The 25,908-nt window shown below is 47.0% G+C and overlaps 1 protein-coding gene across 1 annotated transcript in view; it reads left to right on the plus strand.

The window, feature by feature from the left end:
- USP42 (ubiquitin specific peptidase 42) overlaps window positions 1-25,908 on the plus strand; it is a 204,892-nt gene that overhangs the window by 147,647 nt on the left and 31,337 nt on the right. Inside the window, exons 2-4 of the mRNA XM_049788571.1 lie at window positions 17,155-17,208; window positions 22,282-22,531; window positions 24,523-24,564. Coding sequence (XP_049644528.1) covers window positions 22,291-22,531; window positions 24,523-24,564 — 283 coding nt within the window. The 5' untranslated portion in view covers window positions 17,155-17,208; window positions 22,282-22,290. The remainder of the gene's footprint in view (window positions 1-17,154; window positions 17,209-22,281; window positions 22,532-24,522; window positions 24,565-25,908) is intronic.

Raw genomic sequence — 25,908 nt, forward strand, 5'->3', positions numbered from 1 at the left:
TGCATTTCCTTTGGGATCAGTGCAATCTTGGGGTAGCCATTGTAGAAATGGTCAAAAATAGCACTGTGTATGTGGATGGAAAACCAGAAATTCAGATAGCACAGTTTAACTGGGATCCAGAGACTGTGGGTCTTATCCATGGATCTTTTCTCTGGGGTTACATTGTGACACAAATTCCAGGTGGCTTCATTTCCAACAAGTTTGCAGCATAAATGGTGTAAAACTCCAACAGTCACGGATTTCTTCTTCCGGCCGAGATCAGGAGGCTTGTAGATGTGGATGAAGGAGATGAGTTGCACATGTGAAGGGAATCCTGAAAATTAAATGTTAAGGACTAGGAAGAGAGAAGGAAGGATAAGGAAGACTAAATTGGGGAAGATAAAGTTAGGAAAAAGGAAACTATATACAAAATATGCAGAACAGACAGACACTAAACAAGACATACACATACAGACTTCACAAAAAATATGGCCATAACACTCACTCATACTAAAAAATATTTGTTGGAAAGGATCCAAAATAGAGCAAAAGAAAAGAGAATTCAGCTGAATCAACTAAAAGCGTCTTAAAATGTAATAGCCGGCAACTGTTTAGATGAATCATTTCAAATTCAAAAAAAAATTTTTTTTTATGGCAGAGCAGAGCAGATCTGAAAGAGAATTTCATGCGTAATACAAACATGGAAAACTCTACTATAAGTGTATATCAGTATATATACAAAGTTATTGTATAACAGTAACTTTATGATAATCAATCGTAGGCAAGAAGCACTGTGAAGAAAGTCCACCTAAAATTATCATTATGTCAGCGTCTTAAATCCTAAATTGAGGGAAATAAAGCAATGATGTTAAAATAAAAAGAGTGAAAGTTGTTAAATGAGTATACCTAGAAAGAAAAACAACATTAATATGATGAGAAATTTCTCTTTCAGGTGAACCTTGACTTAAATTAATTTGTAAAATTTCATGATTAACTGAGAACTAGAGCAATAATGAAATTAAGACATAAATCCATCATACAAGGAAACACATTGGGGGTTCATGACTTTCAATCCATATTCATTGATCATGCCTGTGGAAAGAATCCTAGAGCATTAATAGCAACTGATAAGGAAGTGAAATGATTATCTGGTGTTCATTGTAGATCTTTAAGAAGTATAAAACAGGATGTATGCTGCTGTGGATTTCACCAATGTATTAGGGACTTTTTTGATCTTCTTGTCATCAAAATTGATCCAGTGTTGTTTTGCAGCAATTTTACAGTATGAAGTACAGTGTCCATAGTGAACTTTACCATAATGGTTTGACACCAATGATAAGTTGTATTTCTTAATCTTGCTTTTATTCTCTGAAGTGAATTCCACTAAATTGAGGTCTTCTAAAGGAAAATCTACATAAGTATGCAATTTTTTTATTTGTTTGCCATCAAAAGCAAAACGTTTCATAAACGTGTATTATAAGTACTGGTGGCAGTTTCCATAAGTACGTTTTCTTTGAAAAATTCCTTCTAGTTTTGCAACTGTTGCACAGAACTTTGTTGTCATTTCTTAATTCTTCTTCTTTGAAAAATTCAGAGAGGCATTCCTGTAATGTACATTTATCTGTAGATGTAACAGCCAGAGACAAATGAACAAATGTCTCATAAACCTCAGACTTTTGGTGGCAAGTGAGACACTGTAGTATAGATTTGAATTGTCCTTGAAAGAGATCACATAAATAATAGATTTGTGAGCCTTTTGGTGTTCTGGACTAAATTGTTAATAATTTTCATTTTCCATAAGATGTGTAGTTTTGTCTGTCATTAGATTTACAGTAAGCGGGCCCGGAGAGATAGCACAGCGGTGTTTGCCTTGCAAGCAGCCGATCCAGGACCAAAGGTGGTTGGTTCGAATCCCGGTGTCCCATATGGTCCCCTGAGCCTGCCAGGAGCTATTTCTGAGCAGACAGCCAGGAGTAACCCCTGAGCACCGCCGGGTGTGACCCAAAAAACCAAAAAAAAAAAAAAAAAAAAATAAAAAAAAAAAAAAAGATTTACAGTAAGCAAGTCCTGATGTAGTTCCTCTATTAGGAACATCAGTAGTTCGTGAGGATCCTGCTGATTGTGTCCAGCAAACTGGTCATTAAGTAAACCAATTGTTACTTTGAAGCTTTCAGGGTTAATATATCTATGAAATCCATTTCCCATGGTTTTGATGAGCCGACCAAATTCTTCAGCTAATTTACCTTCATGTCCCATCGGATTTTTCTTGTTAATATCCTTTTTATAATGATCTTTATGAAAATACTGAGTCAAATCTGAAATATTATACAAGCATTGCAATATTGAGTTCATGTAGCAAGAGTTTCCTATATTTTGGAGCCCAGTTAAGACAGGTTCCTGTCTTTCCTTTTGCATCTCGGAGTGTAAGGGTTTATCACTACCATCAGTCTCACTCATTGTATGGTGTGTGACAGCTAAATCGTTGTTCCCTGCCCCAGAGACCTCAGCAATATTACTGCTGTTAGTGTCTGAAGTATTCTGTTTTTGCTCTGAAGGGGAGTTTGTAGTCTGAACCTGATCATTTGTGCTAGCCCGATTTCTAACAAGACGTAATGGAACCCAAAATTTCTTGGGAGGGTTGTCATTTATAGACACATAGGCATAACCCCTTCCTCTTAGGAGAAGATAGCCAGCTATCCATTTTTCATCCTCCTTGATCCAAATAGGTTTATGGGTTGTTTCTTGTCTCTGAATATTTTCATTAAAATGTCTTTCCGCTGCAGTGTAACTTTCCCCTTGGGGTAAGTTTAAGTAATTTAGTGTGATAAGAGTCAAAGATAGCAAATCCGTTGGTGGTAAACCTCTTTTTCTATTTTTTTGCAACTGAGTTTTTAAGGTTCTGTGAGTCCTTTCTACAATGGCCTGTCCCCTACAATTGTAAGGAATTCCTCTGAGATGTCTTATCTGCCATTCCTTACAAAAAAAATTCAAAAGTTTTGATAACATAGGCTGGCCCATTATCAGTTTTTATAGAATATGGAATACCCATCACAGAAAAACATTGTAAAAGAAAACTACAAGCAGCCTTAGATTTTTGAGAAGACATGGGAATTGCCCACATAAACAGAGAATAAGTGTCCACCACGACATGAAGATAAGGTTTTCTTGGAAATAAATCTGTTTGAGTTATGTCCATTTGCCAAAGTTCGTTAGACTGTAAGCCTCTTGGGTTTGCTCCTGCTATGTGAGTCTTTTTTGTTAACGGTGCACATATGTTGCAGTTTTCTACAATTTCTCTAGCTTGCCTCCATGGAATTTGGTAATTCACATGTAAACGGCGAGCATTTGTGTGTAGGGCTGAATGTTCTTCTACAGGTGATTTAAATATAGGCATTGCTAGCAAGTCAGCAGTTTTATTTCCTTGAGCCATAGGTCCTGGAAGACCTGAGTGGGCTCTAATATGCGTGATGAAGATGGGCTCAGTTCGTTTTTGAAGAAGCTGCTGTAATCATTTAAGTAAGTTCTGTATGATCGGGTTATTAGCATTAAGGGAAGCAGTGGCTATCACATGACATAAATTTACCACATACGGGCCCGGAGAGATAGCACAGCGGCGTTTGCCTTGCAAGCAGCCGATCCAGGACCAAAGGTGGTTGGTTCGAATCCCGGTGTCCCATATGGTCCCCTGAGCCTGCCAGGAGCTATTTCTGAGCAGACAGCCAGGAGTCACCCCTGAGCACCGCCGGGTGTGGCCCAAAAAAACCAAAAAAAAAAAAAAATTTACCACATACAAAGAATCAGAGACTATATTCATGGCTTCAGATACATTTTCTAATAGGTAAATTAACATTGCTAATTCAACTTTCTGTGCAGATTTATATTTGGTATCTATGGTTATATTAATGTTGTCTCCGGTTATTCCTCCTTTTCCATTTTGGGATCCATCAATGTAAAAAACCTTGGCATTGGGAATAGGGGAATCCCGAACAATTGAAGAAATAACAAACTGAGTTTTCTTTAAAAAGTCCCAAATTTTTCCTGCTGGATAATGGGAGGATATTTCTCCTGTGAAATCTGAGAGGGCCCTTTGTAGAGATTCATTAATTGGCAATATTGACTCAATTTCCTTTTTTGGTACTGGCAAAACTATTATATCTGGGTCAAAACCTAGTAAAGATATAGATCTGAGTCTTGCCTTGATAATAATCTCTGAAAGCAGTTGCAAGTAGGGGACAACTGAGTGAGGTTTTTTGTTATGTATATACACCCATTCAAAGGTCCTGACTGTTGCATCAAGGCCCCTGTGGGGGTTTCTATAGTAGGGAAGATTAACAGTAATACCTTTTCTCCTGGGATGAATCTTGAGAGAAACGATTTTTGTAATCTGCTCAAGAAGATGTCCAATTCATTTTTGGCAGCTGTTGTTAAATTTCTCAGGCTATCTAAAGCAGGGTCACCCTCCAACGTTTTAAACAGTAAACAGTCAGTAACATAAGAGTATAAGTCTTGGGGCCGGAGAGATAGCATGGAGGTAAGGCGTTTGCCTTTCATGCAGGAGGTCATCGGTTCGAATCCCGGCTTCCCATATGGTCCCCTGTGCCTGCCAGGAGCAATTTCTGAGCCTGGAACCAGAAATAACCCCTGAGCACTGCCGGGTGTGACCCAAAAACCACACACACAAAAAAAAAGAGTATAAGTCTTGTAAATCTGTTTCATTGTTCATTGTGAGCAAGATATCATCTGTATAATGAAATATCATGGCTTGAGGAAATTTTTCACGAGCAGGGCTCAAATCCCCTAAAATATTTACATACACAACAATAATAACCTAAGTAGAGGTTTCAACACAGTCCCCAGGAGGCAAATCGCCTGCTACCATTGTGGAAAACAGGGACATATCAAAAGAAATTGCCGTCTCCTTATAAATTCAGCTCCTCAAGAACACACATACAAGATGCAGGGAAACGCCCACAGGGCCTCCCCCCAGGCCCTTCCAAATCAGGGGCAAAGTTCACAGACAATAATCCTTCCAAGCCCTGCCCAAGAAAATTCATCACGATAAGGGAATTAATTCACTCCACATCAGGGAGTGCCGGATTAGACATATTATGCCCAGAGGACATTACAATTTACCCAGGAGCATGCCCTTACATGTTAGAAACTGGCATTGTCGGCCCACCACCCCCAGATACTATGGGTTTGATTCTTGGCAGAAGTTCCCTCAACATAAAGGGTATATCAGTAATCACTGGTGTCATTGACTCAGATTCTATGGGAGAAATCATTGTAGTTATTACTGTACCAGTTACATGGACCTTTAAAAAAGGAGAAGCAATTGCCCAGATAGTAATAGTGCCTTATGTCAAATTTGGGACTTCAGATATGATTAGAATTGGAGGTTTTGGAAGCACAGATCTGGGTGCTGCTCAAAACCCAATCATGGCTCTGGTTACTAAATGTAAAGATGAACACCCAATGATCAAACTTCACTTGGAAGGGCAACCCTTTGATGGAATGATAGATACGGGTGCTCAGGTTACTGTAATTTCTGATAAAGAATGGCCAGAAAATTGGTCTCTTCAGGAAATCCCATATTTGCTAGAAGGAATAGGAGGCCTGAGCTCCTGTCTGTTGAGTACGAGGACTATGATATTTTATGGCCCAGAAAATCAAAAAGCAATAATCAGACCTCACGTGGGCCATTTTCACCATCCCTGTGGGGCCGTGACCTACACAAAAAGTGGAAAGCAGAATTCCACATTCCATTAGCTCCAGAAGAGCCCAAACCTTCTTTTGGTTTAAAAACCCAAAAATTTTAGTAGGGGCCACTACCATAAAAAAACCAGCACCAATAAAAATAAAATGGAAATCTGACGAACCAATTTGGACAGGTCAGTGGCCCCTTAAAACTGATAAATTAAAGGTGCTGACAGAATTAGTGGAGGAACAGCTAAGTTTAGGACATATTGAACCATCTTTTTCTCAATGGAATTCACCAATATTCACTATAAAAAAGAAATCCGGTAAATGGAGACTTTTGATGGATCTTAAAGCTGTAAATTTATCCATGATACCTATGGGCAAATTGCAGACTGGTTTACCATCACCTGTAGTTATTCCAAAGGAATGGCCACTAATTATAATTGATCTGAAAGACTGCTTCTACCATATTCCTATCCACCCAGATAAAAAACAAAAAACGTTTTGCATTCTCAGTTCCTTCTCTCAATAATACCCATCCCTGCAGACGTTTCCAATGGACTGTTCTTTCCCAAGGCATGCTGAATTCCCCAACCTTGTGTCAGTTTTTTGTAAATAAGGTTTTGAGCCCTGCTCGTGAAAAATTTCCTCAAGCCATGATATTTCATTATACAGATGATATCTTGCTCACAATGAACAATGAAACAGATTTACAGGACTTTTACTCTTATGTTACTGACTGTTTACAAACATCAGGACTGAAAATAGCTTTAGAAAAAATACAGATAATGCCACCGTATCAATATTTGGGTTTTATTTTGGACCAGATGTCTATACATCCACAAAAAATTTCTATCAAAAAAGAAAACCTCAGAACGCTTAATGATTTTCAGAGACTTTTAGGTGACGTAAATTGGCTCTGCCCTGCACTAGGAATCCCGAATGCAGAGTTATCTAATCTGTTTAAAACGTTGGAGGGTGACCCTGCTTTAGATAGCCCAAGAAACTTAACAACAGCTGCCAAAAATGAATTGGACATCTTCTTGAGCAGATTACAGAAATCATTTCTTTTAAGATTCATTCCAGGAGAAAAGGTATTTCTGTTAATCTTCCCTACTATATAAACCCCCACAGGGGCCTTGATGCAACAGTCAGGACCTTTGGAATGGGTGTATTAATATGACCATAGATACCAAATGTAAATCTGCACAGAAAGTTGAATTAGCAACGTTAATTTACCTATTAGAAAATGTATCTGAGGGCCCGGAGAGATAGCACAGTGGCGTTTGCCTTGCAAGCAGCCGATCCAGGACCAAAGGTGGTTGGTTCGAATCCCGGTGTCCCATATGGTCCCCCCTGCCTGCCAGGAGCTATTTCTGAGCAGACAGCCAGGAGTAACCCCTGAGCATTGCTGGGTGTGGCCCCCCTCCCAAAAAAAAAAGAAAATGTATCTGAAGCCATGAATATAGTTTCTGATTCTTTGTATGTGGTAAATTTATGTCATGTGATAGCCACTTCTTCCCTTAATGCTAATAGCCCGATCATACAGAACTTACTTAAACGATTACAGCAGCTTCTTCAAAAACGAACTGAGCCCATCTTCATCATGCATATTCGAGCCCACTCAGGTCTTCCAGGACCGATGGCTCAAGGAAATAAAACTGCTGACTTGCTTGCAACACTAAACATTTATGACTAGAGTGATATCACAGCAGTAGGACGTTTGCCTTGCACATGGCCAGCCCTGGATGGACCCTGGTTTGATTCCTGGCATCCCATATGGTCCCCCAAGCCTGCCAGAGCAATTTCTGAGTGCAGAGCCAGGAATAACCCCTGAGTGCTACTCCAAAAAATTAAATAAATAAGGGTTTGCTCTGCTGAGAGTTTTGATTGTTTGGAGGTACACCCAGTTGTGCTCAGGAGTAACTCCTGGCTGTGTGCTCAGGGATCACTCCTGGATCGTTCAGGTGACCATATGGGATGCCAGAGATCAGATCAAAGTTGGCCACATAAAGGCCAGTGCCCTCCCCACCGTATCACTACTCTGGTGCTGGTTCATTTCTTTTCATTTATGTATGCTGTCTATGGGCTAGCCAAGATAAATCAAGTAAAGCTAAAACAAAACCATTATTTTGCCCAGTCAGTGCAGAGGCTACAGCTGTGGAGAATCCCCCAAGAAAAGCTGCGAAGATGCTGTCTGTGCACAGTACCACGGTTATGGTTTGCTCCTTCCCTCAGTGTGCCAGGCTGGTCTCCAAAAATGCTTTGAGATCCTCCTTTGTTGTTGCAAAAAACCTCCATGCCTCTCACACACATCTTCAGAACACTGGTACTGCTGAGATGTCATCCATCCCTGAAGAGTAGATTCTGGGATCTGATACTTCTGTTGACCTTGAGGAGACTGGATAATTGCATTGTGTACATAGGCCGAGGAATGTTTAAGCAGAAGAAATGGTGTTTTCTTCAGGCTTAACTTGGAGCCTGAAAACGTTGGTGCTGATTTATTTGGAAATGATAAGCTGATTAAGGCGGGGGATATTGTGAAGAAGACTGGAGCCATTGTGGATATACCTGTTGGTGAGGAACCCTTGGTTAATAGTGTAGTAGATGCCTTTGGAAATGCCATTTATGGAAAGGGTCCAGTTGATACCAACACCCTAAAGCAAGTCTGCCTGAAAGCCCCAGATAACCATTTCTTAAATTTCTATGCAGGAACCAATGGAGGCTGGCATTAAGTCTATATAGATAGTTTGGTGCCTATTGGTCTTGATTAGCAGAAGCTAATTATTGGAGACCGAAAGACATTTAACTTGAATGTAGCCGACCCAGGTTTGATCCTCAGCATTCCATATGGTCCTCCAAGCCTGCCAGGAATAATTTCTGAGTGCAGTGCCAGGAGTAACTCCTGAGAATAGGTGTGGCCCAAACCTTTCCAGCTCCCCTCAAAAATGTTAAAAAAAATACCAGGATGATTTTCTAATGTATGGAGTATAAAGAAATAAAGAATGGAGGGGCCAGATCAGGGGCACAAGTGGTAGGGCTTCTGCCTTGCATGCGTTAACCTAGGACGGACCATGGTTTGATCTCCTGGCATCTCATATGATTCCCCAAACCAGGAGCAATTTTATTTGGGGTCACACCCAGCAGTGCTCAAGGCTCAGGGGTTACTCCTGGTTCTATGCTCAGAAATTGCTCCTCGAAGGTTCGGGGGATCATATGGAACACCAGAAATCGAACCACCGTTCTTCTGCATGAAAGGCAAACGCCCTACCTCCATGCCATCTCTCCGGCCCCACCAGGAGCGATTTTTGAGTGCATAGCCAGGAGTAACCCCTGAGTGTCACTGGGTGTGGCCCTTCCCCCAAAAAAGAAGAAAAAATAAAGAAGGGAACTTGAAGAGTTAGAGCAATAGCACAGCAGATAAGGTCCTTGCCTTGTATACAGCTGACCTAGGTTCAAAATACTGTATCCTAATTGGTGGTTCCTTGAGCTCACCAGGAGTGCCCTGAACACTGCTGGGTATGTCCCACAAACAAACAAACAAACAAACCAAAAATAAACAGAAAAGATGGGGCTGGGGAGATAGCACAGCGGTAGGGCCTTGCATACAGCTGACCTGGGACAGACCTGGCATCCCATAAGACCTCCAGAGCCTGCCTGGAGCGATTTCTGAGCACAGAGCCAGGAGTAATCCCTGAGTGCTGCCAGGTGTGACCCAAAAACAAACAAACAAAAACAGAAGAGAAAGATTTAAAAAATCCCTAATGCAAACAACCCTGGAATATGATAGTAGAACTAAGGGTGTAGGGAAGGGAGCACTGGACCACGGGAGGGAGCTTGAAACTGCGTGTGGAGTGTAGGCCCTCTGCAAGTAGCCAACCCAGGTACAATCCCCAGCACCCTGTATGGTTCCCTGAGCTCAGACAGGACTGATTTCTGAGCATAGAGAAAAGAGTAAGCCCTGAACACTGGGTGTGGCCCCAAAACAAAACAAATCAAAAAAGTGATGGATTTCCTGTTTGGGGGAAGGAATATTCTCAGTACTTGCTTCCAAGCCTGCTGATAAGACTCACACCTGTTATTTGTTTGAACTTTCTCTCCCATGCTTGGAGGAGTTAGGTTTTTCCTTGTCTACTCACCCCAGAAGCCAAGTGTGTCCTCACCACCATCAGAATCTCCCTCAATGGAAAGATTTTCTCAGGAGATGTGTTGTGTGGTATCTTAAAAACTGACCAGGGGGGCCGGGCGGTGTCACAAGAGGTAAGGTGCCTGCCTTGCCTGTGCTAGCCTTGGACGGACCACGGTTCGATCCCCCGGCGTCCCATAAGGTCCCCCAAGCCAGGAGCAACTTCTGAGCGCATAGCCAGGAGTAACCCCTGAGCCTTACCAGGTGTGGCCCAAAAACCAAAAAAAAAAAAAAAAACCAAAAAAAAAAAAAAAAAAACTGACCAGGGTGGGGGCCGGCGAGATAGCATGGAGGTATAGCATTTGCCTTCCATGCAGGACGGTGGTTCAAATCCCAGCATCCCATATGGTCATTCAAGCCTGCCAGGAGCAATTTCTGAGCGTAGAGCCAGGAGTAACCCCTGAGCACTGCCGGGTGTGACCCAAAAACCAAAAAGAAAACAACAACAAAAAAAACTGACCAGGGTGAGTTGGGCCTTTGCTTCCTCTCTCTGGGCAGTCACAGCAGAAAGGAAGAGGAGTCCCTATGAGCTGTGTGGGGCTCAGGGGGAAGCATTAGATTTGCTTCAGGAGGCAGAAAACTGGTGGGAGCTAAAACCTTGATTTTCCTTTCCCAGGTCCCAGGAAAGGCAGGTTAAGGGGCAAGAGGGTAGCCTAGGCATGGCAGATTTGGGCCAGAGAAAATATCTGATTTATGAACTGCCCTGAATTAAGGTAGGGGGCAAGACTTGGTCTACAAACAGGAGTTGGAGTTATTTTTTATTATCACTGGAATTGGGGACCTTTAAGGTTGGATTGTGGGGCTAGACAGCTGGAATTATGATCGACTTGCATGCAGCCAGTCTAGGGTTTTTGTTTGTTTGTTTGTTTGTTTGTTTTTGGTTTTTGGGTCATACATGGCTGCTCTCAGGGGTTACTCCTGGCTCTATGCTCAGAAATCGCTCCTGGAAGGCTCAGGAGACCATATGGGATGCCGAGATTCTAACCACTACCCTTCTGCATGCAAGGCAAACACCCTACTTTCATGCTATCTCTCCGGCCCTCAGTCCAGGTTGATCCTTGGCACCCTATATAGTTCCCTGTATACCACCAAAGAGATCCCTGAATGCAGAGTCAGGAGTAAGTTCTGAACATCATTAGGTATGGCCCCAAAACAAATAAACAAATCACCAACTACAGTTCAACATAAACATGATTGGGTTAGGGGTAGGAGATGCCTTGCATGTGGGAGATTCAGGTGGGATCCTGGATACTATGAGGTCCTGGAGCATTACAAATAGTTCCTGATCAGCAACAGATGTGACCCAAAACACAAAACAAAAGAGGCCTTGGAGCGATAGCATAGCAGGTGGGCTTTTGCCTTGCACACAACCAAACTGGGTTGACCCCTGGCATCCCATACGGTCCCCTGATCCTGCCAGGAGTGATTTCTTAGTACAGAGACAGGAATAACCTTGGAACACTGCCAGGTGCCCCCCCCCCCAAAATAAAGGGGCTGGATAGATAGCACAGTAGGGTATTTGCCTTGCATGCAACCAACTCAGGACAGACTCTGGTTCGATTCCCGGCATCCCATATGGTCCCCTGAGCCTACCAGAGGAGATTTCTAAGCGCAGAGCCAGAGCCCTGAGTGCTGCCAGGTGTGACTCCCCTTCCAAAAAAATGAAAAAAAAAATGAAAAAGAAAAAAAAATATAAAGTTCCTTTTGCCCAGTTCATTGCCCTGCCCAGCCCACATATCACCTTACTTGCTGTGACACTGGCTTAGGACAACCTACCTGTGCCTGAGTCAGCAGACAACTTGGTTAGCCTCAGCAGCATGGACATGTCTCCATCCACTGTGTGAATAGGTGCCAACTGCCCTTTGGATAAAGGTCCTGTTCTTGGTTTGGGTTTTTTTTTTTTTTAAATCACATCTGGCAGCACTAAGAAATCACTCTTGGCAGGTATGGGGGGCTATATAAGATGCCGGGATTCGAACCATCGTCCATCTGGATCAGCTACATGCAAGGCAAACACCCTACTGCTGTGCTATCTCTCTGGCCCCATGGTCCCGTTGGATTAACAGTCAGAAATTCTTGGATTAACACCACTCACGGGGACCACATAGGAAAACTGTCTTGCAGTACTGGAGATGGATTTGAGGTCTCCAGCATGCAAAGGATCTGCTCAGTCCTTTGAGTTCTGTCTGCAGCCTGAGGACTTCACTAAGGCTCAACTTCCTCAATATGGGCCTTTGCTTTAAGTATAAGATTCTATTCTTGGTTTTTTTTTTTTTTTTTTTGGCCACACCCATTTGACGCTCAGGGGTTACTCCTGGTTATGCGCTCAGAAATCGCCCCTGTCTTGGGGGGACCATATGGGACGCCGGGGGATCGAACCGCGGTCCGTCCTAGCGCTTGCAAGGTAGACACCTTACCTCTAGCGCCACCTTCCCGGCCCCTATTCTTGGTATTGGGGTGGTGAAGGTGCCAACCTCTCTTTTTTTTGGGGGGGGTGCAAGACAGTCTGCTCATGGCTTATGCCATTAGCTACTATGAAGTGGATACTTTATAACTTCAGAGTCACCCCTCAGAACAACAACACTCCTTTAGAAAAGTTGCCTGAGCATCCAATGAATGATTATCCCCCAGAGAATTCTTTCAGGAGAGGAAGGCAGAAGGCCATAAGCACAGCCACCCTCACCATTTAATGCTGTTTGTTGCCTACAGAGTGTTTCAAACATTTTTTTTACTACATTCTAGGGAGAGCTTCTCTTGAGATTCATCACATTACTCTTGTAACTTAATTAAAATGTATTATATATTTACCCTACAAGTAATTTATTACGTGCATGAAAGAAATCCTTTGGACTCAATTTTAGCACAGCTTGAATCTAATTTGGGGACACATGGTGTCTATTCATTACTGAGCCAGGCTCCTCAACCAGCAAGCCCGTGTCACTTATATGCAATCAGGTTATGATTTTCAGCTTGGACAGTTATTATTTGCTCTTATTATTTGCTTTTTTCCTTCTGTGTTACAAGTCACCTCTCAGGACATTTGTTAGTTTGTTTTGGGGTTTTGGGCCACATCCAGTGGTGCTCTGGTATTACTCTTGGCTCTGCACTCAGAAATCACTCCTGGCAGGGTTGGGGGACCACATGGGATGTTGGGGATCAAACCTAGGTCAGCTGCATGCGAGGCAAACACCCTATTCGCTGTGTTATCGCTCTGATCCCTCTGTAGTATTTTTTGTTTCCTTTGGGGACCACACTTTGTGGTGATCAGGATCTGAGCATAGTGCTCTGTTAGGCTATTGCTTCTTCTTCTTTTTTTTTTTTTTTTGGTCACACCCGGCAGTGTTCAGGGGTTATTCCTGGCTCCAGGCTCAGAAATTGCTCCTGGCAGGCACAGGGGACCATATGGGGCGGGATTCGAACCGATGACCTCCTGCATGAAAGGCAAACGCCTTACCTCTATGCTATCTCTCCGGCCCCCAGGCTATTGCTTCTTCTTAACATAGGTAATGGGCTTGTTGTCGTAATGTGGGGCAATTTTTGTTTTTTTGGGGGGCCTTAGGGGTTACTCCTTGCTGTGTGCTCAAAAACTGCTCCTAGGAGCCAGAGAGGTAGCACAGCAGTAGGGTGTTTGCCTTGCAAGCAGACCCAGGACCAACCGTGGCTCGAGTCCCGGTGTCCCATATGGTCCCCCATGCCTGCCAGGAGTGATTTCTGAGCATAGAGCCAGGAGTAACCCCCGAGCGCTGCTGGGTGTGCCCCCCCCCAAAAAAAAAAACACTGCTCTTAGTGGCTGACTTCTCCAGCTAACTCCAGGGCTGACTCTGGCCGGTAAAAGGAACAGGCACTGTACCTTGCCCACTGTGCTCTCACTCTGGCCCCTCATTTACTTCTCATCTCAACCTAAACCCCAATTGTCTGAATGCAGTCAACTTGCTGAATTGTTAGGGCATAAGAGTCCAAGGAATAGGTGGGGTTTCGTTTGGTGCTGGGGATCCAACTTGGGTCTCATAAGCAATTTGCCCCTGGGCTACCTCCCCAGGACAACTTATGTTTTCTTTTTTTGGGGGGGCACACCTGGTAATGCTCAGGGGTTACTCCCCCCCCTTTTGATACCCTGCCATCTCATATGGTCCCCCTGGCCAAGTTTTTATTCTTTGTAGTTCCTTTTTCTACCCAAGAGACTAAAGGTGGGGGCAGAGAGACGGCTCCAGGGGTAAAGCACCTTCTTAGGATGCAGAGATCTGGATTTGATTCCTGATACTACAATGGACCCAGAGCACAGCCTGGGATGATCCCTAAGCACCAAGTAGACCCTGAACACCACTTGTAGCTCCTCCCCAATAGAAAAGGATGACTACATGAGCTAGAGCAATAGCACAGTGGTAGGCATTTGCATTGCACTTGGCAGACCTGGGACGGACCTTGGTTTGATCCCCGGCATCCCATATGATCCCCTAAGCCTGCCCGGAGTGATTTCTGAACGAAGAGCCAGGAGTAAGCCCTGAATACCGGTGGATGTGACCCCCCCCCCCAAAAAAAAAAAGAAAAAGAAAAGAAAAGGGGCCGGACTGGTGGCGCTAGAGGTAAGGCGTCTGACGCCTTGCAATCCCTAGCCTAGGAAGGACCATGGTTCTATACCCTGGCATCCCTTATGGTTCCCCTATGGCAGGAGCGATTTCTGAGCACATAGCCGGGAGTAATCCCTGAGTGTCACCAGATGTGGCCCCCCAAAAAAAAGAAAAAAAGAAAAGAGTGAATATAGGGACATTGGTCAACAGAACTGAATTAGTTTGGGGGCCACACCTGGTGGTGCTCAAGGTTTACTCTTGACTCTGCACTCAGGAAATTACTGGCAGTGACCATATGAAATGCTGAAGCTCCAACCCAGCTGGGCTGTGTGCAAACAAGCACCCTCCCCACTGTACTTTCCTTCCAGTCCCCAGAACATTAAAGGAGAGGCCAGATTTTCTGTGTGACCTCCCAGAGAAGGTTCTGCAGTGCTCTATTATTCAGGAGGCTCTGGAAGGACATGCACTTTCCCAAGTGCATCCCTGCAGGGGCTTTATTCTGGTGGATTCTGAGTGGCGTGAGAAAGGGTCCAGGGTGAAACAGTTATCTCTGCTCCCTGGAAGAGAGTCCTCACCATCCTGAAAGTCAACCTGGGTTATGGTTCAGGATCCCTTTTCCGACCTTTATTTCTTCAGACTTTTGGGGGTTCTGGAGCAAATGCAACAACTGATATACATCATGCCAGTGATTTCTTTCCATAATGACAGTGGAATAAGGCTTCTCATAAAAGGTGGCTGCAGGGCCCGGAGAGATAGCACAGCAGCGTTTGCCTTGCAAGTAGCCGATCCAGGACCAAAGGTGGTTGGTTCGAATCCCGGTGTCCCATATGGTCCCCCGTGCCTGCCAGGAGCTATTTCTGAGCAGACAGCCAGGAGTAACCCCTGAGCACCGCTGGGTGTGGCCCAAAAACCAAAAAAAAAAAAATAAATAAATAAAAAAAGGTGGCTGCAATAAGTGGGAGGGTTGTAATAAGATTTAATAGGAAACTGCAAGGATGGGGCTGAAGTAGCACAGCGGTAGGGTATTTGTTTTGCCCGTGGCCGACCCAAGACAGACCCAGGTTTGATCCCCAGCATCTTATATGATACCCCGAGCCTGCCAGGAGCTATTCCTGAGCAAAGAGCCAGGAGTAACCCCTGAGCACCACCGGCGGACCACAATAAAACAAACAACAAATAAACAAAGAGAAAATGCAAGACTTCCTGGCAGAGGTGGCACAAGTAAACGTTCTTTTATTCTGGTTGTGGGCCACACCTGGCAGTGCTCAGGGGACTACTCCTGGCTCTGCACTCAGGGTAGACAACACGGAATGCCTGGGATTAAACCTGGGTCTGCAGAGTGCAAGGCAAAAGCCCTCCCACTGTACTATTCTTCAGCTCCACATGTAGGATTTCTTTCTTTTTTGGTTTTTGAGTCACACCGGCAGCGCTAAGGGGTTACTCCTGACTCTATGCTCAGAAATCGCTCCTGGCAGGCTCAGGGGAGACCTTATGGGATGCCAGAATTCGAACCACCACACCAACCTTCTGCATGCAAGACAAATGCCATACCTACATGCTATCTCTCTGGCCCACAAGTAGTATTTCTATTAGGATAAGTAGAATGGGGGTGAGTGTAGGGCTCCTGAGACACATAAAACTGTCAAGGAAAATGGTGGGGGGGGTGTCCTTACATCCAGGTCAAATTATAGACTTTTCTGTGGGCTCCCCCGCTTCCTGGACATAAGTGACATAACATAGCATTTTTTTTTTATCATGATGAAGCCAGCATATCTCTGAAAGCTCATACATATCCCGAGCAGAATGCAGATCCACCGGGAGTGGGAGAGCAGAAGAGGGTCAGTAGAAATGGGTCGGAGAGAGATAGCACAGCGGTAGGGCGTTTGCCTTGCAAGCGGCCAACCCAGGACCAACGGTGGTTCGAATCCCGGCACCCCATTGGGTCCCCCCGAAGCCTGCCAGGAGCAATTTCTGAGCGCAGAGCCAGGAGTAACCCCTGAGAGCAGAGAAGGTGGAGGCGCCGCCAAGGATCACCCCTTCTTCCCGTCTTCCATCTCGCGGTGGAAGGAGGGAGGCGATCCGAAAGCGAATCGTCTTACGGGGGAGCCACTCCGCACGCAGCCCTGGAGACTGTCACCGACGTCTGGGTGGGAATTCCCGGACGCGGTGGCGCCGAGGCCCAGCAGCAACAGCAGCAGCAGCGGCGGCGGCGCTAAGCCTGATGGGGAATTCCCCGCATCCCTCCCCCTACTCCCCAAGGAGGTGGGCGGCGTGCGTTGAAACACGCGGAGCGGCTGCGAGCCTTCCCGGCCACCGTCCGCGGAGAGGGCGGGCCCAGCTCCCGAGGGCCCGTGCGGCTGCGACCAATCAGCGGGCGGCCTGCGCCGCCGGTCGGCGCTCGAGTGACGCGCGCGCCAGGCGGCGCCCGAGGCGCCTCGTCGGCGTCGGCGGCGTCGGCGGCGGCGGCGGCGGCCCCTCCCGCGCGGGCCCGGCCCGTTAGCCGCGCGCCGCGCTTGAGTCGGAACGCCGGCCTGTGGGCGGCGGCAGCGCGTGCGGGCGAGCCGGAGCGGCCCTGGCGCGCCCCCTGGCGGCCCGGAGGGGCGCTGCGGGCGCGGCGCTGACCCGGAGGCGGCGGCGGCAGCGGCGGCGGCGGCGGCGGCGGCGGTGCCCGGATGGAGGCACGTCATTGTCCCCCGCCGGGCGGCTGGGCTGTGTGCGGCGGCGGCGGCGGCGGCGGCGGCCGACGGGGATGGAGCGAGCGCCGGGCCGGCTCAGGTACAGCGCCCGCCGCCTTCGCGCTCGTCGCCGCCCGGCGTGGCGTGGCGTGGGGCCCGCGCCGAGCCCAGCCCAGCCCAGCCCGGCCCGGCCCGGCCCGGCCCGCCTCGGCCCCTCGCCCGCCGCCCCTTCCGCAGTCGCCTTCGGGGGCCGCTCGCCCGGGCTCTTGGCGCCGCCAACGCGGGTCGGCCGGGCCGGGCCGGGCTGGGCTGGGCCGGGCCGGGCCGGGCCGCCGGGCGGGGACGGGGACGGGCGGGCGCGCGAGCGGGCGAGCGATCGGGGAGGCCGGACCCCCGGGTTGCCATGGACACCGGCCTCCCGCCGCCCGCCCGCCCGCCCCCGCCGGGCCCCGGTTGCCCCTTGGCATCGCGGCCCGCCTCCGGCCGGGGTCGCGCCGGGCCTAACTGAGCCGGGCCGGCGCGGGGTGGGCGTGTGCCGGGCGGCGATCGCGGTGCCCCGGCGTGCCCGGCCCGCCGCTCCCGCCGCCCTGGGGCTGCCCCCGAGCACCCCGGAACCCTCGGAGCTTTCCCCGGAGCCCCCCACGGCCCCCCTCCAGCCCGGACGCGCTCTCCGATGCGCCCGCGCGGGCCCCAGCTGCAGCCCGGCCGCTGGCCCGGCCGGCTAACCGGGGCTTCTTCGTTCGTCCGTCCGTCCGTCCGTCCGGACGATCGACCCTACCTAACTCGCTGGCCCCATCCGTACCCGAGTCCCCCGTCCCCCCCGGTGGGGCTGGAGGAGGCACCCAAGCCCTCGCTCGGTACCTGCGGGAGGTTGGGGTGCGCGGCGTGTCGGGGGGCGTCTCTTCCCCGGGAGGAGGAGGAGAAGGAGAAGGAGGCGGAGGAGGAGGCCGGTACCCCGGGATCGGGCACGCGAGCGAAGTTTTTTATTTTTTATTTGATTTATTATTTTTTCCTCTTTCCAATCTGGGACTTTCACCCCGCGCTAAATGAATGCAATGCGGGCGCGGTGGTGACTCGTGTTGCATTGAATGGCCCTTTTATGCCCGGGGAGGCCTGCCTGCCTGCCTCGCCTTGCCTCCCGGCTGGCTTGTTTAGGGCGCGGAGGGGGGGGGGAAACACGTTGGCGATTGAAAAAGTAAATACTTATAACTTATAAATACATAGAACCCAAGCTAGCCGCCTTGGGTTGGTTGGATTGGGTGGGTTGGGGGTGTCCCGGAACGCCCCTTTTCTTAGCCGGCCCACTCACTCACTCACTCACTCCGAGAGTGCGCGGGGCTCGAGGGGTCCGGAGACGTTTGCCATTTCGTCCTCCTCCCCTCCCATCCGATCTCTTATATTTTTACTTATTTTTGGGGGGATTGAGGGAAGGGGGGGGCGTCGCGCCGGACTCTGGGTTTGGGGGCCGAGAGTTGTTAAGTTCTGAAGCCGGGTCGGCGCGCTTCTTTCTGTACCCCGTCGTTCGTTCATTCAAAGCTCCCAGGAGGAGCCGAATAATCAAGTTTCGCTGAATTGTTTCTTTTATTTTTTTATTTTTTTATTTTGGGGGGGTCAGTTTCACTTTCTGTTCCTTGTCACTGGACGTCTCAGTCTCCCCCCCCCTCTCCCCTCGGGTTGTTCTGTTGGTTTTGGTTTTCTCTAACCCTAAAAAAAAATCAGGGAAACTCAAGGGGTGTCTTTATTTATTTTTCATTCATTTATTTATTTTTCTTAAGGTGGTCTCTTTTTCAAGGTTTCTTTCTTTCTTTTTCTTTTTTGTTTCTCTTCAAGAGGAGATGCTCCCAGAACGTGGATTATTACATTGTTTATAAAGAAGAAAGAGTGTTAACACTATTTTTAAAACTTGTTTTGCTATTTTTTTTTTTAACCTCAAGGTATGTGGCGTGCCGCCGCGTGTAAATAACGATTTTCTTCTAAATAGGAAAGAGAATAGTGTGGTCCAACAGTTCAGCATTGCGTCCGGGGGGGGGGGGCGGGTGAGGGAAGAAGCCAGCGTATCAGGGATTAAGCATGTTCAGCCTCTATGAATGAAAGATCAGACTTGAAGCCAAGGAAACTCATTTGCCGACTCAGTTCTTCTCATTCCTCCACACTGCAGCCAACCTTGGTTTCCCTTCTGGGGTTTCTTTTATCTTTTTAAACTTTGGTGCTTTTGTGACTTTTTGCATATCAAAAAGGCGTTTTAATGTACGTGGGAGTAGTTAGTTAAAGCCCGGAGATTAGCAACAGCGCGGGTCTTGATGCTTGTGAGAGAGCTAGAAGAGAGAAGAGAAGGCTCTGGGAACATTGACCCCAGGCTAAGCATTTCTTGCAGATGCAGTTAGATCCCCCAGGGTTTTAGGGTGAAACTTCCTCAGCTGCTGGTAGGGATGTAGCACAGCCTGTGAGCGACCTGACGCGTGTCGGATACAAAATAAAACAAAGCACAACACGGTGTGTTGAACGGATGGTTTTGGTTTAGTTTTAACATTGTATACCGTTGCTGATGACAAAGTTAATTTTTGTTTCACTTAGGATCCTCTCCCCTGCTCCTCCCCCCAAGTAACTGGAACCAGCTAAGTTGTTTTATTGGGTCATTTGTTAATGATTGTCTTGAAGGAGTGTTTATTTTGGGGAAATCAGGTTTTTGTGATTTCATGTTAACCTGAAGGGGATTAACAGCTGCTTATTTTCCTCTCTTTTGGTGGGTTTCTGTCCTCGCCTCTGCCAGCGGGTTGCTGTGTTCTTTGGCCACCAGAGGAGGGAAATATAAATTTGATTTGGGTGAAGCTTCTTCCTGAATGAAGCGCCACGTGCATCCTAGATAGACTTAAAACTGCAGTTCAGTTTTGTAAAGTCTGTTAATGTCTTTTGTGTTTGAACCTGAGTGCCACCAAAAGTTCACGATTGTTCTTTCTAGGAAGTGATAACCATGCTAGTTAAATAAAATCAACAGCAAAAAATTAGCTTTTAAAAATCTTACTGTGGGGTTGGGTCAATAGTACAGCAGTTAGGGCACTTGCTTTGTACGCAGCTTCCTGGGTTTAAACCTTGTATCCCAGAAGGAACCCCAAGTTCTTCAGGGGTGATTCCTGAACTCAGCCACTGGACATGACTCCAAACTAAATAAAAACAAATCTTACTGTGAGGGAGCCAGAGAAGATAGTACAGCAGGTAGGGTGCTTGCCTTGCATGTAGTCAAGCCAGATTTGATCCCTCGTATCCTTTTTGGTTCCCTGAGCATCATCAGGAGTGATCCCTGAGCACAGAGCACGTGAGCATAGCTGGGTGTTTCCTAAATACTAAAACATAAAAAACTTAACTGTGAGCATTGGGTGTCTGACTGCTTTTTTTTTTTTTTTTACTAAGTCAGATGTTTAAGGTGTAATGCAACAACTTAAAGGCTATTCCTAATTTCTTCCTTTCCTTTCCTTTCCTTTCCTTTCCTGTCCTGTCCTGTCCTGTCCTGTCCTGTCTTGTCTTGTCACACCCGGCGGCGCTACCCAAGTCTGTCCTGGGTCGTCCGTCCGTGTGCAAAGTGAATGCCCGATCGCTGTGTTATCTCTCTGGCCCCTAATTGATTTTTAAGGATTAAATAAATGAGTGACTGTATATGAACTTGTCCTAAAAGTAAACACTGTAGTTACTTTCTCTCTCCAGAATTCACCCGTTTTTTTTTTGGTTGCAGCCTGTAAGGAATGTTTCCTCTGCTTGGGGAGAGGGTCAAAGTGAGAACTTGGTGCAAAGCAACAAGTGGAAAAGCTAAGGATTGCCCTGGAGACAGGGGACTAGGAGGAAGGAGGGCTTGTCTAGGAAAGGATGTTAGGATACATGAATGGTGTGAGAGAGGGAGAGACTGACTTTGGGAACACATCTGGTTCTGCTTGGGATACTCCTTATTTAGTGCTCTGGCCTCCTGAATGGTGCTCAGGAAGGGTTTGCAGTGCTGGTGTCAGGTGTCAGATCAGGGGGGCTAGAAGTGTTCGGGGTAGTGAGTAGTGCATGCCCCTGTGGAGGAATGTTGGGTGCAAGTCACTGGAAAAGTTTTTGTTTTGGGGCCAGACCTGATGGTGCTCAAGAATTATTCCTGACTCTGGAACTACATGGATCATCAGTGATTGAACCTGGGTCTTGCCATGTGTAAGGCAGTCACTCTCCCCACTGCAGCCTCACTCACGGAGCAAGTATTGAAAACCTTCCTGAGTGTTCTCTGACTAGGACTAGAGGTGCCATTCACTCCTTGGCCAACTGCAGTGGCGACAGTGAGCACTTCATAGATCCTGGGACAGCAAGCACTGAGTAGATCAATAACGACTTCATGGCTTTATGGGATAAATGGTTCAGATCATGGAAATGTGCCCATTCAGAGAAATGCACGTTAGGGTGCATTTCATATATAGGAAGAAAATTGAGTGTTGTCTTGCACTTTACACTCAGAATAAAAGCAAGGTTCTCTGTGAAGTTAGTTTTCTCTAAGGAATTATGTGTTACTTGAAAATCTGTGTGCTTTACCATTTGAATTGCTTAGAACTAGAGGGGAAATATTGTACATTGAGGGATAGAGTAAAAATTAAAATATGTGAGGGGGTATGACATAGAATGATAAGTTCATATCAAATACCTTATTAAAAGTTTTATAATAAACATGATGACAAAATTGGGCTCGGAGTGATAGCACAGCCAGGAGGGCATTTGCCTTGTATGTGGCCTATTCAGATTTGATCCCCAGTGCCCATATGGTCCTACTAGCCCACCAGGAATGATTCCTGAGTGAAGAGCCAAGAGCAGCCCCTGAACATCACCAGGTGTGGGACCTCCTCAAAAAAAATTTAATGAAGGGGCGGAGCAGTGGCCCAGCGGTAGGGCATTTGCCTTGCATGTGGCTGACCTAGGATGGACCTCGCGGTTCGATCCCCTGGCTTCCCATATAGTTCCCCAAGCCAGGAGTGATTTCTGAGCACATAGCCGGGAGTAACCCCTGAGCATCACCGATTGTGGCCCAAAGACAAACAAACAAACACACTATTGGTTTTATATTTGAGTGATTTCATGAAAATACAAGCTACCAGACAGAATAATACTGTAAATCTGACTCTCTTCTGAAACAAACATGTGCTTTTTTCCTCTTTTGCAGAGTTGAACAATGACCATAGTTGACAAAGCTTCTGAATCTTCAGAGCCCTCAGCCTATCAGAACCAGCCTGGCAGCTCTGAGGCCGTCTCACCTGGAGACATGGATGCGGGCTCTGCCAGCTGGGCTGCTGTGTCTTCCCTCAATGAAGTCTCCAACCACACGCTAGCTCTAGGACCAGTACCTGGTGCTGTAGTTTATTCCAATTCATCTGTACCTGAGAAATCCAAGCCATCACCGCAGAAGGAGCAAGGTACGGGAGACTTTATGTATGTATGTATGTATGTATGTATGTATGTATGTATGTATGTATGTATGTATGTATGTATATATGTATATATGTTTGGCTTTGGGCCACACCTGGCAGTGCCCAGGGGTTTCTTCCAGCCCTGCACTCAGTGGGCTTGGAGCCCTTTGGGATGCCAGGGTTCAAACCCAGGTCAGCCACATACAAGGCAAATGCTCAACCTGCTGTACTATTTATTGCTCTATCCCAGTGTATTTATTTCTTTATAAAAGACAGAATGGCTTTCAGGAACTCCTGTGTGAGTACAGTTTCTCGAGGCTCCTCCTCAGCGCTGGTCATACCTGTGCAGCTGCTGTCAGCAGTGTTTGATGGGCCTCCTGTTTTCCTTCAGGCTTTCTGCCACAACAGTGCTATAGTTCAGTTACTGTGATATTTATAGTTTCCTGGATTTCCTGACCCTCCCTCCCAATCGTGGTTTCAGGGACTAAACCCAGGACCTCACATATGTAAAACAAGAGGATTTTTTTGTTGTTGTTGTTGTTTTGTTTTGTTTTTGGGCCACACCCGGCGGTGCTCAGGGATTACTCCTGGCTGTCTGCTCAGAAATAGTTCCTGGCAGGCACGGGGGACCCTATGGGACACCGGGATTCAAACCAACCACCTTAGGTCCTGGATTGGCTGCTTGCAAGGCAAACACCGCTATGCTATCTCTCCGGCCCCAGGCAAGAGGATTTTACTCAGCTATATCCCTGGTTCTATTTTCTGATTTTTCTTTTGTTTGTTTTCGACTCATACCCAGCAGTGCTCAGGGCTTACTCTTGGAGCTGTCTTTTGAGACCCATCACTCTTGATGGGGCTCTGGTGACCGTATAAGGTTCCAGGGATGGAACCCAGGTCAGTCATGTGTAAGGTGAGCGCCTTACTTTCTGTATTATTGCTCTGGCCATATGTTTCCTGATTTTTATTATTGGTATTGTTTTTGGGGGGTGGTCATCAGTTTCTTCTGGTTTTGCACCCAAGTATCATTCCTGGTGTAGCTTGAGGACTATGTGGAATGACTGTTCTGAAGATGATTGTGTTGAAGAGGAAGTACCCTTCCTGTTGTATATTGCTCTGGCACCTCATTCTTGATTTTTTTTTTTTTTTTTGAGGAGGTCCAGACCCGGCAGTGCTCAGGGGTTATTTCTGGCTCTGAACTCAGAAATTGGTCCTGGCAGGCCCCAGGGATCATATGGGATGCTGGGGATCGAATCCAAGTTAGTCCTAGGTCAGTCACATGCCAGGCAAACACCCTACTGCTGTGCTATCACTCCAGCCCCTTGAATTTTTTTTTTGGTTTTTGGCTTTTGGGTCCCCCCAGCAACACTCAAGGGTTACTCCTGGCTCTACACCCAAAATTGCTCCTGGCAGGCTCGGGGGACCATATGGGATGCTGGGATATGAACCACTGTCCTTCTGCATACAAGGCAAACACATTACCTCCATGCTATCTCTCCAGCCCCCCTTGATTTTTTTTTCTTTTTAATTTAAATTTTTTTTTTTTTTTGGTTTTTGGGCCACACCGGTAACGCTCAGGGGTTACTCCTGGCTATGCGCTCAGAAGTTGCTCCTGGCTTGGGGGACCATATGGGACGCCGGGGGATCAAACTGTGGTCCGTCCAAGGCTAGAGCAGGCAAGGCAGGCACCTTACCTCTTGCGCCACCGCCCAGCCCCTAATTTAAATTTTTTTTTGTTTTGTTTTTGGTTTTTGGGTCACACCTGGCAGCGCTTGGGTTGCTCCTGACTCTGTGCTCAGAAATTGCCCCTGGCAGGCAAGGGGGACCACATGGGATACCGGGATTCAAACCGTTGTCCTTCTGGATATAAGGCAAATGCCCAACCTCCATGCTATCTCTCCGGCCCCCAATTTTTTTTTTTTTTTTTGTGGGGATGGGGATTTGGGTGAGAGGGCCCACACCTGATGGTGCTCAGTGGTTACTCCTGGCTCTTCTCTCAGGAATCACTCATGGTGTGCTTTGGATACCAAAGCCAGAAGCAGGTGAGTTTCATGCAAAGCAAATGCCCTGTGCTGTACTATTTCTTCACTCTGTTTTATGATATTTTTGTTTGTTTTGTTTTGGGGCCACACCCAGTGATGTTCAAGGTTTACTCCTTGCTCTCTACTCAGGATCACTCCTGGCAGACTTGGGAGATCACATAGGATGCAGGGGACCAAATCTGGGCTAGCTGTGTGGAAGGCATGTGTACTATACTTGCCTTGCTGTACTATTGTTCTTGCCCTGTTACCTGATTTTTGGAAGGATAAACTTTACCTTGGTAAAAATTGAACTCTGCAGGCATCACATTGATTCATCTTTAAGTCATATTCCCAAGCAGAGGTTGGTTTTTTACCAAGTGATCACTTTTTGGGCTCTCATTGGAGAGCAGGTACTTTACATATATAGGGTCTTGGGTTCCATCACTGACACTATTAAAAAAAAAAACCCAAGATTTTTAGGGGACCTTCCTAGCAGTTCTCATGGGGCCAGGCAATTCAGTGCTAAAGGCCACAAAGTGCAGGTGCCACCACATCTGCAGAGATTGGATGGGGGGAGGGGTTTGAGCAATACCTGGCAGTACTTAGAGTATGCTCCCAGGGCTGTACTTGGATATAACCTGGGCTTCCCACATACAAAGCATGTTCTTAGGGGCCAAAGCAATAGGACAGCCAGGAGGGCACTTGTCTTACACCAGGCTGATTACATATACTCCCTGAGCACCACCAGAATAAAACCTCTCCAAACCTCCAAGCCTACACTAGCCATGTGGTTGCCTTCTGATAGTCCTTCCTTCCTTCCTTCCTTCCTTCCTTCCTTCCTTCCTTCCTTCCTTCCTTCCTTCCTTCCTTCCTTCCTTCCTTCCTTCCTTCTTCCCTCCCTCCCTCCCTTCCTTCCTTCCTCCCTTCCTTCCTCCCTTCCTTCCTTTCTTCCTCCCTTCCTCCCTTCCTTCCTTCCTTCCTTCCTCCCTTCCTCCCTTCCTCTCTTCTTCCTTTTCTCCCTCCCTCCCTCCCTCCTTTTCTCCTATTACTCCTGACTCTGTACTCAGAAATTGCTCTTGGCAGGCTTAGGGGACCATATGGGATGCCAGGGATCAAACCCGGGTCTGTCCTAGGTCAGCATCATGCAAGGCAGTTGCCCTACCGCTGTGCTATTGCTCCAGCCCTAGTATTTGAACCACTGACCTTCTGCCTGCAAGGTAAACGCTTTACCTCCATGCTATCTCTCTGGCCCCTAGATAGTGGTTTCTTGGGGTGTGGAGGTGTGTTTGTTCTAATTGTTCTTGAGGAACCAACCGTATGGTCCTAGAGATCAGACCAAAGGTTTGCCTCATATAAAGCAAGTGC

The sequence above is a fragment of the Suncus etruscus genome, chromosome 15 (genome assembly GCF_024139225.1).
Source record: "Suncus etruscus isolate mSunEtr1 chromosome 15, mSunEtr1.pri.cur, whole genome shotgun sequence".
NCBI lineage: Eukaryota > Metazoa > Chordata > Mammalia > Eulipotyphla > Soricidae > Suncus > Suncus etruscus.